The 16615-nt window shown below is 42.3% G+C and overlaps 1 protein-coding gene across 1 annotated transcript; it reads left to right on the forward strand.

The window, feature by feature from the left end:
• The first annotated feature begins 14106 nt into the window (after positions 1 to 14106).
• On the forward strand, positions 14107 to 16362 carry LOC149640739 (uncharacterized). The gene is made up of 5 exons (XM_089850705.1): positions 14107 to 14111; positions 14177 to 15425; positions 15484 to 15724; positions 15812 to 16182; positions 16339 to 16362. Exons 1-5 carry the CDS (start codon positions 14107 to 14109, stop codon positions 16360 to 16362), a joined length of 1890 nt encoding a protein of 629 aa, XP_089706831.1.
• Positions 16363 to 16615: the final 253 nt, after the last annotated feature.

Raw genomic sequence — 16615 nt, forward strand, 5'->3', positions numbered from 1 at the left:
TATATGTATGAGGAGAACTAGCTCCTATTTTTAAGATAGAATTATTATAATTGTTAAAATAGCACAGTGCACTGTGCACAGGCCTTAATTAAAAGAGGCAACGGTCGAGCTGCAAATTCACGATCACCATTGAAATGGTAAGACGTTTCGCTGCGGCGAAGGCTGGCTGAGGACCGAGGTAGAAGCTAAGGAAATTTTCCCTTTCTGTTTGTTTATAATTCGGTTTCTTCTTAAGGACGTTTGTAAGCCTTGGTTAAGATAGGCTTCCGGTGACCGGTTGTTATTTTTGTGTAAATATTTGTTGTTATTTTATGATAATTAAACGCGTGTTTAATTCTTAACAATCTACAGCGCAATCATGTCTGAGATACGTAAACGTCCAGTGAAAGATACATCTGAGGGCGCTGAGGTAAGTTTGTTACCAAAATTACTAACTAACCTTAGTTTTAGTAATTAAATTTTAATTACTTCACTTAATTACCACTTGGTGGATGTTCTATTATATTAATAAGGCTAAATTTGATTGAAAAAAAGGGTTATTACCTCTCCGAGTGACGTATGTCACGGAGAGGTTCTAAAATCGACAGGCATGTCTGTGTGTGTGTGTGTGTGGGTGGGGGTGTGTCTGTCTGTGTGTCTGTTGTTACACCCACGTGACCGCGTTCGCAGTTTCCAAATCGGAGCAAACGTGTTCGCCATTTCCGAACTGCTTTCACAGTCACGGAAATGGCTCCTCTACTTGAGTTCTCACACCACCATCTTCTGGTTTTTGTCCATCCCACACGGAGACCAATCTGTACTTACTGGCTTCTAATCACCACCATCTTTTGGTCTTCGTCCATCCCGCATGGAGACCAATCTGTACTTACTGGCTTCTAATCACCACCATCTTTTGGTCTTCGTCCATTCCACATGGACACCAGTCTGTACATACTGGCTTCTAATCACCACCATCTTTTGGTCTTCGTCCATCCCACACGGACACCAGTCTGTACATACTGGCTTCTAATCACCACCATCTTCTGGTCTTCGTCCATTCCACTTGGACACAAGTCTGTACACCTGGCTTCTACTCCATCGTCATCGTTGGGTTTAAGACATTCGCGGCGATCAGCTAGGGTTACGAGAAACGTCTAGCCTCCCTAAGGTGGGATCGCCACCAAAGGTTTTCGCAATTGCGGTTGTTCTTGCTATTAGCTGTAGTTCGACACCCTTATATACTACCTATTTGAGTAAGGTAATGCAACCGGCGTATGCTTCATTTCAAACGCCAATATTAGTCAAGTCTCTCAAGAATGTCTAATTGTTCTTTATAAACGCGATGTAACGCTCAATAAGGCGAACAACTAACGAAGAAAATATTTAATATTAATTATATTTATTTTAATATTTAAGATAATCTTGTTTCTAAACTCAAAATTAAAACGGAAAGAGTTAAAAAGCAGTCTATGTTTTTGTCTGTGTGTGTCCGTCCGTTGTCACACTAGTGCGCCGAGTTAGCAGTTCGCTTTGTTTTGATGTGTTAAGAAATCCTACAGAACCTTAATATTCACTTTTTCATAATATAAAGTGAATATGTGGAAATCGTTTTCGTAATTACGATGCATTTAGTACTTTTGTAGCTTTAAAGCTCTGTTTCATTTTGATATTCCAAGAATGTTTTTTAATATTGTTATTTGAAATGGATGTTTATATATTACTTAAGCTATACTACATCTGTTTATAGCATAATCCTTTCTATAGTGATTTCAAAACGAACGCAACGATATTGGTCAAATGTACTTTTATTTGTCAATAGGCCTAGTGAACCAAAAAGTAAACGCTTGGGTTTGGTTTTCGTTTCTGTAATGCAGAGACATTAACGGTTCAGAGTGAACCGAAAGTTAAATACACTGTTAAATAATTAGGCCTAGATTTTATAATCATGGTGGATATCTGGGCCGCGTTCAGCAGAGCTCAGCGCTGTTAGCAGTGTCGTACAGGACGGGATTTTGCTTTTAAATTTGACGTCACGGTGCTCAGCGCTGAGCCAGCACGGTCTTCAAAGAAAATAGTCGGGTTTTGGGAAAACGTGACGTAAAACGCGTAGTTCTCAGCTTGGCGAAAAAACATGGAGGAATTAATACAAATAGCTCTTGCTGATTCTGATGGGACTATAGCTATTTAATTGGCGTGAAACCATTTGATGACGCGAGAATTTTAAGAGACATGTTACTTTCTAATTTTAATTATAAAAGACGTTGTTATCAATCTCTTTAAATATGTTATCTTACAATTTTTGTTAAGCCTTGGTACCTTGCACGCTTTATTGCGCTAGCGTCATTTTTAAAACACCGATGACCGGAAAAAAGCTATGACGACAGATCTCACCGGTAACCGTTTTCCAAAATCCGCTGTCATTTTGGGGAGCTCTGCTGGACGCAGCCCAGACCAGTGAAAGGTCTGATCGTAATCGGATTATAGCTTCGTGTTTTCATGCTATTTATGGTGCGCATTTACTTCCAGTGTGTGTAGCCACAAATAAGCTTTGGTGTTATGTAACGTTAACAGTCATGTTGACAAACTAAGAAAATCGTTGAGGTGAAACGAGAGGATAGTGTTTACATGGCAACCCTGTTGTGAATATGGCTTTGAACATAGAGGGTATACAGTTGAGGAGTAGAAAATTCGGCCTTTACAAAAACGTAAAGGTAATATCCCTCCAAAGGTTTAGCTCTTCATTTCCCGTTTTTCCCCCATCGGATGATTTTAATGTGTACAAGTATATCCTTATTGGATGTAAAATGTCGTCTGATTTACAGTATATTTGCTATGCTTTGTATACTGCTTTAATATTTAAATAAATTTTAACTTTAGTATTTGTTCTTAAAAAAAGAAACATTTCCATATCTGGGTAAGTAAGTTTGTAAGTAGTCCTCCTCGGAGAGGTAATATTTTGGTTTTCCCAACTTGTGTTTAAAACTATTTGTGTGTATAACCGTGTACAAAATTTAATTACCAATGTTCATTTCACTAACCCTTTAAAAACACTAACCCTTTAAAAGTTTATCGTCAATAGTCATTTTTGGGTTTCTCTTGCCCAGAGTCCCTTTCACTTTCTCGTGAGTCATGTTTACGGAATGCAACCTTTAAGACGTCACAACCTCGCTGGAGAGAAAAATCGCTCCTTATATGGAGTTGCTAAGCGGCTTCCGTACTGCACGTGACCCCTTCGACCCAATGGGCAAGAGCCCCCAAAAATGACAAATTTTTCTCATCGAAGAGAGAAAACTTCGATGGATGAGAAAACTTTAGTAGTACAAAAAATTCACCTGTACGAGGAAGGCACTGGCCGACCTCTCTCCCTCTACCCCGTCTCGGGACGGTAAGATTCTATTTTCGCTTTCGCCGTGTATAAGTTTGTTTTTTTTCTTTTGTATTTCGCAATTAAAGTATTAAGTTTTTTATATTAAATCAGTTTATTATTCCACCGAATGATTGCTAATCGACGTTATTTCGAATAACCCTACAATTTTATTAAAAGGAATAAAATTGACTTTAAAGTTCCTTTTTCAGTCGGGGAATTTTAGAGTATTCTAAGCTCTCCCACTCTTGAGCAACCCCTCGGCCAAAATCCCACTACAGTAGGTGCGTACTAAGAAATATTTTTCCAATCCGCCCCCATCTTAAAAAATGGCGACAAGAAATGTAAAAAATCTTCTCTATGCAACAAAGGCCGCGCGTTTCAACCGATTTCGCAAATATTTAGTACACTGGTTTCCTTTAAAATATAGACGGGCTGAAAGGTCTTTTGGGTTCAATTTGTTGCCATCTTTTTAAATGGCGGCCAAAAACTTAAAAACCCTTCTTTATGGAATAGTGTCCGCGTGGAAAGTAATAAAAAATGTCCCGACGGGCTGCCGGGCAACACCGAGTGCCTTCGCTCCTAGGGTGCTACAAAAGTATTAGTCATGAGTAAAATCTACCCATTCTTTATATCATTTAGATGGAAGTTCATATTACACGCGAGCGCCGCCGCGGGTAACAGCTAGTTTTCCTTATAGGTGTTTTATGCACTTTTTTATTCCTTAATATAAGCAGAAATTTTTCCACCTGCAAATAAACACCTTTAAAATTCGGATTAAACTTAATCGAAATAACGATGAACACGCTTTCACAACTTGGAACTGAAGCCATGTTTGATAAAATGCTTGAAGCCGCTACAGCTCTCAGCCCTGATAGTCACAACCCATCAATTATAACATCCAAAATTAGTGCCTCTGAAGAGACATCGATGGCCTCGTCTGTTCCAAAAAAGCGTGCGTGAAAGATGAATTCCAAATTTTCTAACAGTATCGTTTTGTGTTCGGTTGGCCAATCACAAGACCTCGGAACAGGACAATTTGGTCTCGCCGATTTGGTCTCGAGACTAGATTTTCTAACAGTATCGTTTTGTGTTCGGTTGGCCAATAACAAGACCTCGGAACAAGACAATTTGGTCTCGCCGATTTGGTCTCGAGACTAATTGGTCTCACCGATTTGGTCTCGTGATTTTTGGTCTCGGGACTGTTTGGAATCGTGATTATTTGGTCTCGGGACTATTTCGTATTGTGATTATTTGGTCTCGGGACGGTTTGGTATCGTGATTATTTGGTTACCTAATTAGTCCTACCTAAAGCCAGTCGACGAAGGAAACATGTTTACGTTTCATATGCTGAGCAAGGATCAAAGGACCAAGTTTTGGCGATGCAGTAAGAGGGGATGCGGACGTAAAGCTTGACTTCACACTGAGGGAAATAATATTATCGTAAGTCGACTGGGACATCATACGCATAAAAGTGACGGTGCTGCTGTGGAAGTCTCAAAGCTAAACTTGATGATGAAGATACGAGCCACAGAGGCGATGGAAAAGCCCAGTCAGATACACAATTTCGTTGTCGCCGGAATCGGTCAGGCAATTCAAGGCAGAATTCCTGGCTATGAAGCTTCGAGAAAATGTATTCAATGAGCTCGACATTCAACCATCGTGGCTCTGAATACACCACTGGACTTAAAGAGTATAGTTATTCCCGAAAGGTATCGTTTCTACGAATCCGTTCCAGGCCGCAAGGAACTTTTCCTTCTCGGCGATAGTGAAGCAGAAGACCCGAATCGATTCCTTTTATTTGGAAAAGAATCTCACAAGAATTGGTCTGAAAGTATGGAGGTAGTGTTTATCGAGGGGACATTTAGTCTTTTACCTCCGCTATGTGAGTATGTATACGTCTTATTGGCTAAACGTGGGGGATTCGTTTTTCCTTTTCGCTCTTCCAAACAAAACCGATTTAACGTATAACGGATTGTTTACGCTAATTAAGAATACCTGGCCGGCTTTCAATCCTTTCATGTTTTCCATCAACTTCGAAATTTCTGCAATAAATTCTTTGAAACACAACTTTCCCCAAAGCAGCGTTCATGGATGTATATTTCACCTGGTAAAGAATTTTCGTCGGCATATGCAAATCACCGGCCTGAAGTCTCGCTATGACGGTGAAGCAGAATTTGCATTACAAGCTCGCATGATCGTTTCTTTGGCTTCCCGTCCCTATCTCGGATGTCGATAAACCTTTCGACGCGCTTACTTTCCATTTACCCGACGAACTAGCACCGATACTTAATTGGTTTGAAGATAATTATCTAGGACGACAGCAGAGAAATGGCCGCCAACCTCAAGCATGGTTTCCACCAGAAGTATGGTCTGTCTACGAAAGGACTCTCAATGAAGAAGATAGGACGAATAATTACGCAGAAGCAGCCCACTGCCGATTGCAAGCCGAACTTGACGTCAACCATCCTTCATTGTGGAAGTTCATCGATGGACTTAAAACCGTTCAAAAGGGCCGAGATGTTGCTTACGAGCGCTACGTTAGTGGAGCTGAGCCACCAAGGAAACCTAATAAATATCAGCGAAACGATGAAAAAATCCTAAAAATTGTCAAAGACTACAAAAATCGCCAAATGCTTGAATACCTTCGTGGATTGTCACATAATTTTTTGATGGAATAAGCTATTTGTAATATCGAAAAATACTTCCTATTATTGTTAGTAAATTGTTCGTGCTAAAGGGCGTACTTTTCAGACTCATATAAATAATCTTCTTACCTCCACACAGGGTTTGGTTGGGTTGGGTTAGGTAAGGTTAGCTTTGGCTGGGTTAAGTAAATGCTGCAGGGGTGATAAGTAGTAACAATGTGTTACCTTTGGCCCAGTGGCGTGGGCTGGCGGGGGAAATTGGCGTGAACCGGCGTGAGGAATTGGCGTGAAATGTCGTGATGTCTGACTTGGCGTGAACCGATAGAGTAAAGTTGGCGTGTAATCTTATGACGACGTTTAATCTCATGTCGAACACTTGAGATAGGGTTATCTATCCCCGTTGGTGTGTCTTATTTTAATTTTTGAAGAAAACAATAAATGCATGACATCACTGATAAGGGATCCACTTTTGAATTATGGCGGTTAAAATCCATGTCACGTGCTCGGGAAGTTAGGCTTAAGTTAGGTATCGACTTTCAACAACGTGGCCATCAACGTCATGGTAAAACCCCGCCAAGTGTTAGGCTTAAGACGATGTCACATTGTCTTTCGACAACGTGACCGTCAACGTCATGGTAAACCCCTGCCAAATGTTAGGCTCAAGACCATGTGTCATATTGACTTTCGACGATGTGCCTCGAACGTATAAAAGACGTGGTAGGTTTGAGGATAAGGCATTTTACGAGTCTTCAAGCACTCATCGAAATGTAAGTATACTCTCTCCTTTAGTGTTATGTTTAAATTTAAGTTCGCGTCTTAATTCTGTGTGATTATTTAGGGATAACTCCAACGTTTTCGAGATTTCCTCAACTAAATCGGTCAGCGTAACAGCGGACTGCAATATTAGACTAGGAATGACGGATGGTTCTACTGGGATTATATTAAGTGAGGACGAGTACATGCAACTTTATGGGATGAGGGATACCATAAATGAATTTTTCGAAAAGGATGACGCTCAAACTACCACGAGCTTTTTCGAAGGGTCGGTGGACAAGCGAATTCAGCTTGTAACTTACCAGGATAGGAAAGCGTTAAATATTCGTCGAGTAATCCCGGGTAAAGGAGCCAACTATGGGATTCACTACCCGACTAAGAAAGGATTCGCTATAGGGTCATACCTATGGGGAAACTTACTGGAAAAACACATTCAGGTGGTTACATTCCTTACTGAATCAAAACGTGTAGAGAGCGCGATTAAGGAGATAGTTGTACAGCAACTGACTGAGGGAATCAAGAACACCTGCAATGGATGCTTTATAGACCACCCATCGCAGATGCAACATGATTGCATATGACGGAATGGAGTGAACGTGTAGATGAACATTATTCTAATGCCGTGTCAAATTTAAATATAGAGATGATAGTTAACATTTTTAATAACTGCTCTTTCTTAAGCTTTCAATTCTGTAAGCAAATGGTTTCTAAAAGTGTATGTAACTCAAAAAAATTCCTGTAAATATTGTATTGACGTAAATTTAAATAATAAACATTGAAATTTATCATATTCTCATTATTCTAAGTATAAGCATATTTCCAATTTTTAATTAAAATTAATAAATATTCAAATTTAATAGTTCATATTTATTCATGATATAGACACATATATATTTTAGAACAATCATTGCAGAGATAGGAAACTGAAATGTAAATAACTGCAACGGGTGTAGGAAATGTTTTTTAGTTAGGAAACGCTTATTGATGAAGCGGAAACAACTAGATATGTTTTCGAAAACATGATAAGCGCGTGTGAATACATGGAAACCTCCGACTACGAGTAAATAGAAGGACAACACCATCAAGAATTTGAGATATAAGCCATGATAGAGGTCTTTCATGGTAGGTCAAGTAAACAGTTACAGTCGGCAATATTTGGGAGAATAATCTATGTTCACGATAGGAGACTTAGATTGAAGTTTAAAATCCCGTCAGGAAGCATGACGCAGATTGTCACGTGATACAAGTGTGAAATTCTCTGATCTACGATAGTTGAACATCTTATCACGCCAAGAGTATAAAAGCCCCGGCGTGTACATCAGCTATTCATTTTCTGTTCTGGACAACTTCCTGACTGTTCTCAAGTTTCTTTTAGACGTTCTTTGCAGAAGGTAAGCGAAACCTTTACGGTATAGCACCGAAAATACTTGTAATTATCTTTGCGATTAAGATAATGACATAGTTATTTCCGATCCCAGATTAAGATAGATTTTTTTACTGTCTTTAAGACATAGTTAATTCTGTCCCGAGATTAAGATATATATTTTTTTACCGCCTTTAAAGAGAGTTAATTTTTAGAATGTTTAAGTGCAGTGCTTGTGAACGCGAATATGTTAGATCCTGGGACCTTACGAGGCATTTAAGGGAAAAGCATGAGGGGATTTTGTTTAAGTGTCTGCAATGCCCAAAGAGTTTCACGAGACGCGCCACTTTAGCTGCCCATGTGGCCGGCAACCACTTCAACTCAAAAGGTAGAAAGCGTGCGGTTTTCAACCTATCTAGCTCTAGTTCGGACTCTGATTCCACCCCTAGCCCCGATTCTCCCACCCTTAAGGACGTTCCAACTTCCGGTTCTCCTTCCCTCTCAAACATTCCAATTTCCATTTCTCCTCCCCTCACGAACATTTCAGATCCGTCAACCCCAGACTCTATCTCCCCTGTCCCTCACTTTACCGAATACCCTAGCAGGTTATCACTCAATTTCACGGGACATTCCATAAGCTCGGTGGAGTTAGATAGCGTGGAGGTTCAAGCTATGCGCGACCTCATCAAGAGTAGGGAAAATAGTTAGTCCCCTCCCTCGCCATCTCTTTATTTCTCTGAAGCTCCTTTAAGTATGGAAGAGTTAAATGCCCACGAAGCCCGAGCTATGCGCGAACTTATTATGAGTAGGGGTAATCGTTTAACCCCTCCAACCCCTCCCGAGGCCAAGCGGCCAAAACTAACCCATTCCACTCCAAATCCTATTCCCCCAACTCCTCCCTCTGTTTTTGGTTCACTTTTCGAAGTCGCCACCCACCTCTCCCCTCGTTTTTGGTTCCCCTTCCGGCGTCGCCCTGTCGTCGGACCTTTCATCCCAAAATCTTGATGAACTACCTGACGATTTGAATCGTGCACTGCATGAGTTCATGGAGCGGGAAGAGGATGACATCGAAGTCGTCACGCTGGACGACACTCCCCCTCCACCTAGGATCGCATGTTATATTTGCGACAAGTGGTTCAACGGCCAAAACGAGACCGATATGCACATGCGCGAGTACGTCCTAGGTGTTGAAGTGTGCGCAGCAGATGGGACCAGTCAGGAGGGAGACTTTCCGGAGCTTTCGAGCCAGGAGGCCCGTGACCTTAACCGTTTCATGGATGGAGAGGAGGAGGAGGACTTTCCGGGACTTTCGAGTCAGGAGGAGCGGGACATCCACGACTTCATGGATCAACAGGAGGGTGGAGGACAGCCGCCGGATGAACCTATCGTCGCCTCGCCAGAAGCCCCCCTTCACGACCAGCTAGAGGAGTTGGAGGTTCTAGGTAATGCTATTTTTTGTGGACGTTTCACACCTTTAGCGACCGAGACTGGCGTAGATCAGTACATAGGTAGACATAGGGTAGCGATAGAAAATTATTTACGTGATAAATTGTCGAGGGATCGGGGTATTAAGTGGTATTTAACTGTCAGGGCTCGCTACACCAGGGAGTTAGCTAATACTGACGAGGAGGTGGAATGTTTGATCTATCACAGGACCCGAAACTTAACGGTTTTAACGCCTGACGTTATACCTGGACAGATGGACTTAGGAATTTTGACACTGAAACGATTAATGGAAGAGTATGAGGAGAGTGGTAGTGGGTGGGTATTAGATAGAATCCAATTTTTACAAATTAATATTATAACGTACCTTCCGCTTCACGGGGGTACGTACTTTGAAACCCCTAAGAAACTCGCATTTAAAAAAGCGCTCCTTAATGTACAAAACACAGATAATAAGTGTTTCCAATGGTCAATTTTGGCTCATTTACACCCTAAAAATAATAACCCCCAGCGCGTAACAAGGTACTTACAGTATAGCAATGAATTAGACATGACAGGCATTACATTCCCCGTGGAAGTAAATACCTCAAAATTAGAAAAATTCGAGCGTGTAAATAACCTTTCGCTTAATATATTCGGCTATGAGAATGAGGTTTTCCCTCGTTACGTGAGTTCCAACAGAGTTGAGGAACCGCGACAAGTTGATCTGTTGCTATTAACCCAGGGCGAGAAGAAGCTCTTTTGTTTAATTCGCAGCATGACCCGACTTCTTGCAAAAGCGTTCACCGCACACAGGAACAGGAACTATTACTGCCGCTATTGCCTGCATCGTTTCTCCGGTATAGACTCGGAGACAAACTACAAAGACCACATCAAGGAGTGCAATCTACACGGACCCCAGAAAATCGAGATGCCGGTGAAGGACCCCATTCTGGAATTAAAAAACGTTGCTTGGCAACAGAAGGTAAACTAAAACTATTATTATTTATCAGAGGGAAAAGCGGATAACGCGTATGATTAGATGCATGAGAGAGGGAGAGAGTTTGCTACGGTTATCATTATAGAGTACATTATCGTTGATAACATGTTTTTTCTATTCTCACAGGTTAAGTACGTCATCTACGCTGACTTCGAGTCGATTCTCCGCAAAGTTCACCGATGCGACCCCGACAGTGACCTCTCTTCTACCACGAAAACTTCGCAGCACATCTCCTGTGGGTTCAGTTATGTGATCGTTGGTCACGATGGTTCGGTGTCCAAACCGGTTACTTATCGTGGGGTAGAAAATCTTTTACGTGAAGATGCAATTATTCAGGGTAAAATTAAAGTTAACACTCCCATGAATTTATCGGACTTGGAAAAGGCGCAGTTTGTCGCGGCTCGAGACTGCTACGTTTGCAATGAGGCCTTTACCGTAAATGACAGTAAAGTACGTGACCACGATCATACTACCGGGGCCTACAGAGGCGCCGCTCATAATTCGTGTAACCTGAAGCTGAGGACCAGGAATTTCGTTCCGGTTTTTATGCATAATCTCTCTCGTTACGACGCCCATCTTATAATGGATAAAATAGGGCTGGTTAAAGATCATGAGATTAAGTGCTTTCCGACAAATTCGGAAACTTATATTTCATTTTCTCTTGGTAATCTTAGGGTTTTAGATTCCATTAGGTTCATGCCTGCATCGCTGGAGACACTCGTGGCAAGTCTGGCTAGAGGAGGAGCTGACAAGTTTAAGTGTTTAAACTCTGTGTTCAGCGCCGAGGAAGTACCACACCTATTGAAGAAACAGGTCTACCCATACGACTACTTTGACTGCGAGACGAAATTCAGCGAGACGGAGCTACCACCCAAGGATGGCATTTTCAATACCCTGACGGACGAGGAGATTAGCGATGCGGATTATTCCCAGGCTCAAACAATTTAGGAGAAATTCCAAATCGCTAATCTGGGCGTGTGGAAACTTTCTTAGAATTTGGTATTTTTATCTTTCTTTAAATATCTGTTGTTTCAATATCACTTGTTTTGGACAAGGCCTTGGGTTAGGAAAATTTTTGAATGACTCCCGTAATACAGGTGCAGCGGGTCACCGGCCGGTCATGCTATATTTTTGTAAGCATGTTTGTCGAGAGAGAGTTCCTCTGGCTCGAGGCTTTCCCCTTAAGTGAAAGTGTTTGCTCACCTGACCTTTGGGCTTGTCCAATGAAAGTGAGTCTTTTGAATGTTATTGTTCAAATAAGGGGTAGGAATCTCTTCGTGTGGAGGGTATTTTTGCTTTACTCTCGCTTTAGCTGTTACTCGGGTTAGTTCGCTACCCAAAATAAACCCTTTTTATTCAGTCTAATTTTCAACATGTAATTTAGTTATATTTATTAACATTAAAATTTCACTTGTTATTCAAATCTCAAGTTGAGCTAGTTGCGATGTTTTTTATTCACATATAATTAACAAATAATATAACGCGAAGGAGAAGTTACGACATAATTTGGTGCCGAAACCCGGGATAGGGCCACTTTAGATTTAACTAAAGTATTATCAAGTATGTGTTAACGTTTTCGTGTTATAATCGGCGGCGGATAGAGTAACAGAACCTTGCGGATACGTATAATAATAAAGTACGGAGCTTTATTTAATCTAAACAAAGGCGGAACTTTTGAACTTTAATTTAATCGGTAAATTAAATCGGAACTATGGCAACGGAACAAGCCAAACAAATACGGAAGCGTGCGGTAATTAGAGGACAAATTACCACTAGCTTAAAAAAGATAAAATCCTTACTTCAGTCGGTACCAGTGGACAGGGACGAGTTGGAAGAAGGACTAAACGTTATATTAAGGAAGGAAGCGGCCCTTCGACCTTTGGATGATATAGTACAGGCTCATATAACAGACCCGGATCAAATGGAAGATGTTGTGGAACAATGCGAGAAAATATACGACGACATTTCTGTAAGTAAAACAAAGTGTTCTCGTAAAATTCGAGAAATAGATGCCACCCTAGCTACCGGAGGGGCAAGCGGTTCTAGCACCCCATCAACTCTCTCCAGTTCCGGCAGGAGTAACGGAAGCTCGGTTAAACTACCGAAGCTAGAGCTCGCCAAGTTTGACGGCGATATGACGAAATGGCCAAATTTTTGGAATCAATTCAGCTCCACTGTACACCAGAACGTGGATTTGGATGGGACGAAGAAGTTCATGTACCTAAAAACTTGCTTGGAAGGACTAGCAGCTACCGCAATCAAGGGTCTCACCGTCTCCGACGCCAACTATATCGCGGCTATAGATATTTTGGAAAGAAGATTCGGACGCAGAGATCAAGCAGTGAACACCCACTTGGATAACCTGGCAACGATTGACCCTGTTACCAGAACTTCGGATACCGCGGCATTACGAAAGCTTTACGACTCGCTAACGGTAGAAATGCGCAGTTTAAGTGCTCTCGGAATAAGTGAAGATAAATACGGTATATTATTGTGCACGATTCTGCTGAAACGGATCCCAAAGGATATAAATCTTGAATTTAGTAAAAAGCAAGATGGGCAGCGCGAGCATGATATCACGGAGCTTGTCCAATTCCTCGGGGACGAAGTATCAAGTCGCGAGCGGGCGTTCATTATGAGTGAACCGGTTCGAGTCGCAACGGCGGGCGCCAAGGAGCCAAATTGGAAATCGTGGGAAGAGCGTAAGCCTAAACCTAAAGGTTTTCAACAACGTAGCGGCGGGTCTACGTCATCGGCCATGGCTTTATATACGGGTGTAGCACCTTCGTCGAAAGGTTGCTTATTTTGTAGTGACACCGGTCATTTTTCGGGTGAATGTGATAAAATATCGGTTCCGCGAAAACGGGAAATAGTGCGGGAAAAGGATCTCTGTTTTGTATGCCTCAAATCGGGTCACAGTTCGAAGTCATGCTTCAAAAGGAATAAAGTTTGTAAACATTGCGGCTATAAACATCATTCAAGTATTTGTGAAACTCAACACAAGAAGGATGAAGGAGCGGATTCCACTGAAATCACAGCTTGCCATCTAAGCACTAAGGGGGATAAAATTTCTTCTTGAAACGGCCCAAGTAGATTTGTCCAACGGCGGAAACGGAAAACCCCTAAGAGTGAGATGTCTCATGGATGGAGGAAGCCAACGTACCTTCATTAGAACGGAAGTTTCACGCCAGCTAAACTTGCCGGTAGTAGGGGAGGAAAATTTGAGGGTCGTAACCTTCAATAGCGATAATGCTAAGGAAGAAACAAGACGTCGCGTGCGACTAACCCTCACTAACGTTCGGGATCCCTCAAAGAAGATAGAGCTAGAGGCTCTAGAATCCCCGTCCATCAGTTGCAGCAGAATTTGCGTATCGCAAACAAACGACGCCATTACGAGTAGTATACGACGGTTCGGCTCATGAGTGCCTGGAAATCGGGCCCAACTTAAACCCGGATATCTTGGAGGTTCTCCTACGATTTCGCAATTTCAAAATCGCGTTCGTAGCAGATATAGAAAAGGCCTTCCTGTAGATCTCATTAACAGCGACGGATCGAGATGCAGTAAGATTCTTATGGCCGGAAAACCCTTCTAAACCTAACGAGCTAACGGAATATCGCATCACGAGAGTTCCATTCGGAGTCGCCTCAAGTCCGTTTCTTTTAACGGCCACTATTCGGCATCATCTCAAACAAAATGAAGAGAAATATCCAGAATTTTGCGAACTTATAAGATCTGGGCTTTACTACGACGACCTGGCTTCTGGATCGTCGGAAGTATCGGAGGGTATAGCGTCAGCAACCGAAGCAAAGGAGCTAATTCTGGGAGCAGGTATGAACTTGCGGAAATGGCTGTCAAATTCACGGGAACTCCAAGAGACAATGAACGGGAAAAGCTCATTGGCTGGAGAATCAGTAAACTTCAGTATTGACAGCAGCCAAGGCCCAAACGTCAGTCAAAAGGTTTTAGGCCTAGCTTGGAACAACTCCGAAGATCATTTCTCGTTTGATTTAAAGGGATTGCTCCAATTTCAAACTACCAGAGTAAACACGAAGCGTTTCATACTACAATGTGTAGCACGAATCTTTGATCCCATTGGCTTCTTAGCCCCTTTCGTTATCAGGATGAAAGTTCTCTTCCAAAGCCTCTGGAGAAGCGGGGCAAATTGGGATACCAAGCTAGGGTTTGAAATCACGGACGAATTTGATCGATGGTTTGAAGAGCTCCCACAGCTTCACCAGTTGGAGATACCTAGGCATTACTATGATGGTATTTCTGAAGATGAAATTGAAAGTCGTCAACTAATCGTGTTCTGTGACGCAAGTAAACAAGCATACGTGGCGGTCGCGTACATTCGGTACATTCAGACGGACGGTACAATCGGAATAAATTTCGTGTCGGCAAAATCTCGCGTCGCTCCTATAAATGAGATGATAATCGCGCGGCTTGAGTTAATGGAAGCACTCCTAGGTGCACGGCTTCTTAATTACTTGAAGCCAATCTTCACGGAAAAACGGTCCGACATTCGGCTTTTTACGGACAATACCGCAGCACTCTATTGGATTAGGGGTTCTCCATCACGTTGGAAACCTTTTGTGGCTAATAGAGTCACGGAGATTCAAGGGCTAACGGAGCCACGAATTTGGAGTCACGTCAGGGGACCCGAAAATCCCGCAGATCTTGCTACCAGAGGCAAGTCGGTAGACCAGCTGATCGAGTGCGAGTTGTGGTGGAGTGGACCGGAATGGCTTCGGCTAGACGAAACTGAATGGCCTTCTACATCAGGGGCGGAGCCCGTTCAGGAGGATCTGGAGGTAGAACAACGGGTGCAGTTGCATTGTAAACGCTGGGAGCGAGCCATTGTTGGACGTAGGAAAGTACAGCTCTCTTTCCAAGGTCAAAAGAATTATGTCCTACGAAATCCGTTTCACTGAGAACTGTAGAAAACATAAGAATCTACAACAGCGGGGAGCGCTCACAACGGAAGAAATTCTACAGGCAGAGAAGGTCCTGATACGAGAGGCCCAATCACGGGACTTCCGGGAAGAGAAGACACGGCTTCAATTGAAGGAAAGAGTTTCGCCTCAGTCCAACATCTCCAATTTGAACCCCATAATGGACGAAGATGCGATAATGCGCGTTGGTGAACGTTTGGAAAAAACGGGATTGACTTTTGGTGAGAAACACCCAATCATTTTAAACTCAAAAAACAAGTTATCGGAGCTAATCGCTGGGTTCCATCATGCTAGGTTAATGCACTCAGGTTTAAGGGACACTATTACCGAGATAAGGGAACGGTTTTGGATAATTCGCGGCAGGCAAATGGTAAAGAAATTAATAGGGTCTTGCGTCACCTGCAAACGCTTTTCGGCGAAGCCTGGCGCCGCGGTTGTAGCCCCTCTCCCTAGCGATAGGATCAACGAAGCGCCTCCTTTCAAAATTGTAGGAGTAGATTTCGCTGGTCCAGTTATAGTAAGAGTTGGAAAGCGTGGTACTCAAAAGGCTTACATAGCTTTGTTTACATGCGGAGTAACCCGAGCCGTGCATCTAGAGCTGGTTTCTGACCAAAGAACGGACTCCTTCCTCATGTCGTTCTGGCGGTTTATCTCGCGTTGGGGTGTACCTAGTACTAGAGTGGGATATAGACCGAGTGGGGAAAGGTGAAGCCCCGCCCATTGACATGCGCGGTAACTACTGGATGTTTTACTTCCAACAGTAACAGGTAGATGGCGGGAAAATTTGGTCTTTGGCGCGAAATTTAAAATACTTTTTTTAAGATCGTCTGCTTAGGAGTCGGCTCAACATTATGCGTAATCTGAGACTGTACTATAGAATTTGGGCAATAGTGGCATGTCACGCACCAAGTGCATTACAAGACTTTTATTATGTGCATATTACAGAGCTGATGATCTGGTGTAATGTAGAACATCTTTTTTCATTTTAAAGGTAAGGAATTTGTTTCTAATGTGCATTCTTAGCCTTACAAACAAGTTTAAAATTTTTCGCTCGACATTGCAACAACTTAGCTCAACCTCCAATTGATTGTGGAGCATTCTAGTTATGAAAG

Source organism: Phalangium opilio, unplaced genomic scaffold (genome assembly GCF_054372755.1).
Source record: "Phalangium opilio isolate 3A_F unplaced genomic scaffold, DU_Popi_V2 ptg000093l_1, whole genome shotgun sequence".
Lineage (NCBI taxonomy): Eukaryota > Metazoa > Arthropoda > Arachnida > Opiliones > Phalangiidae > Phalangium > Phalangium opilio.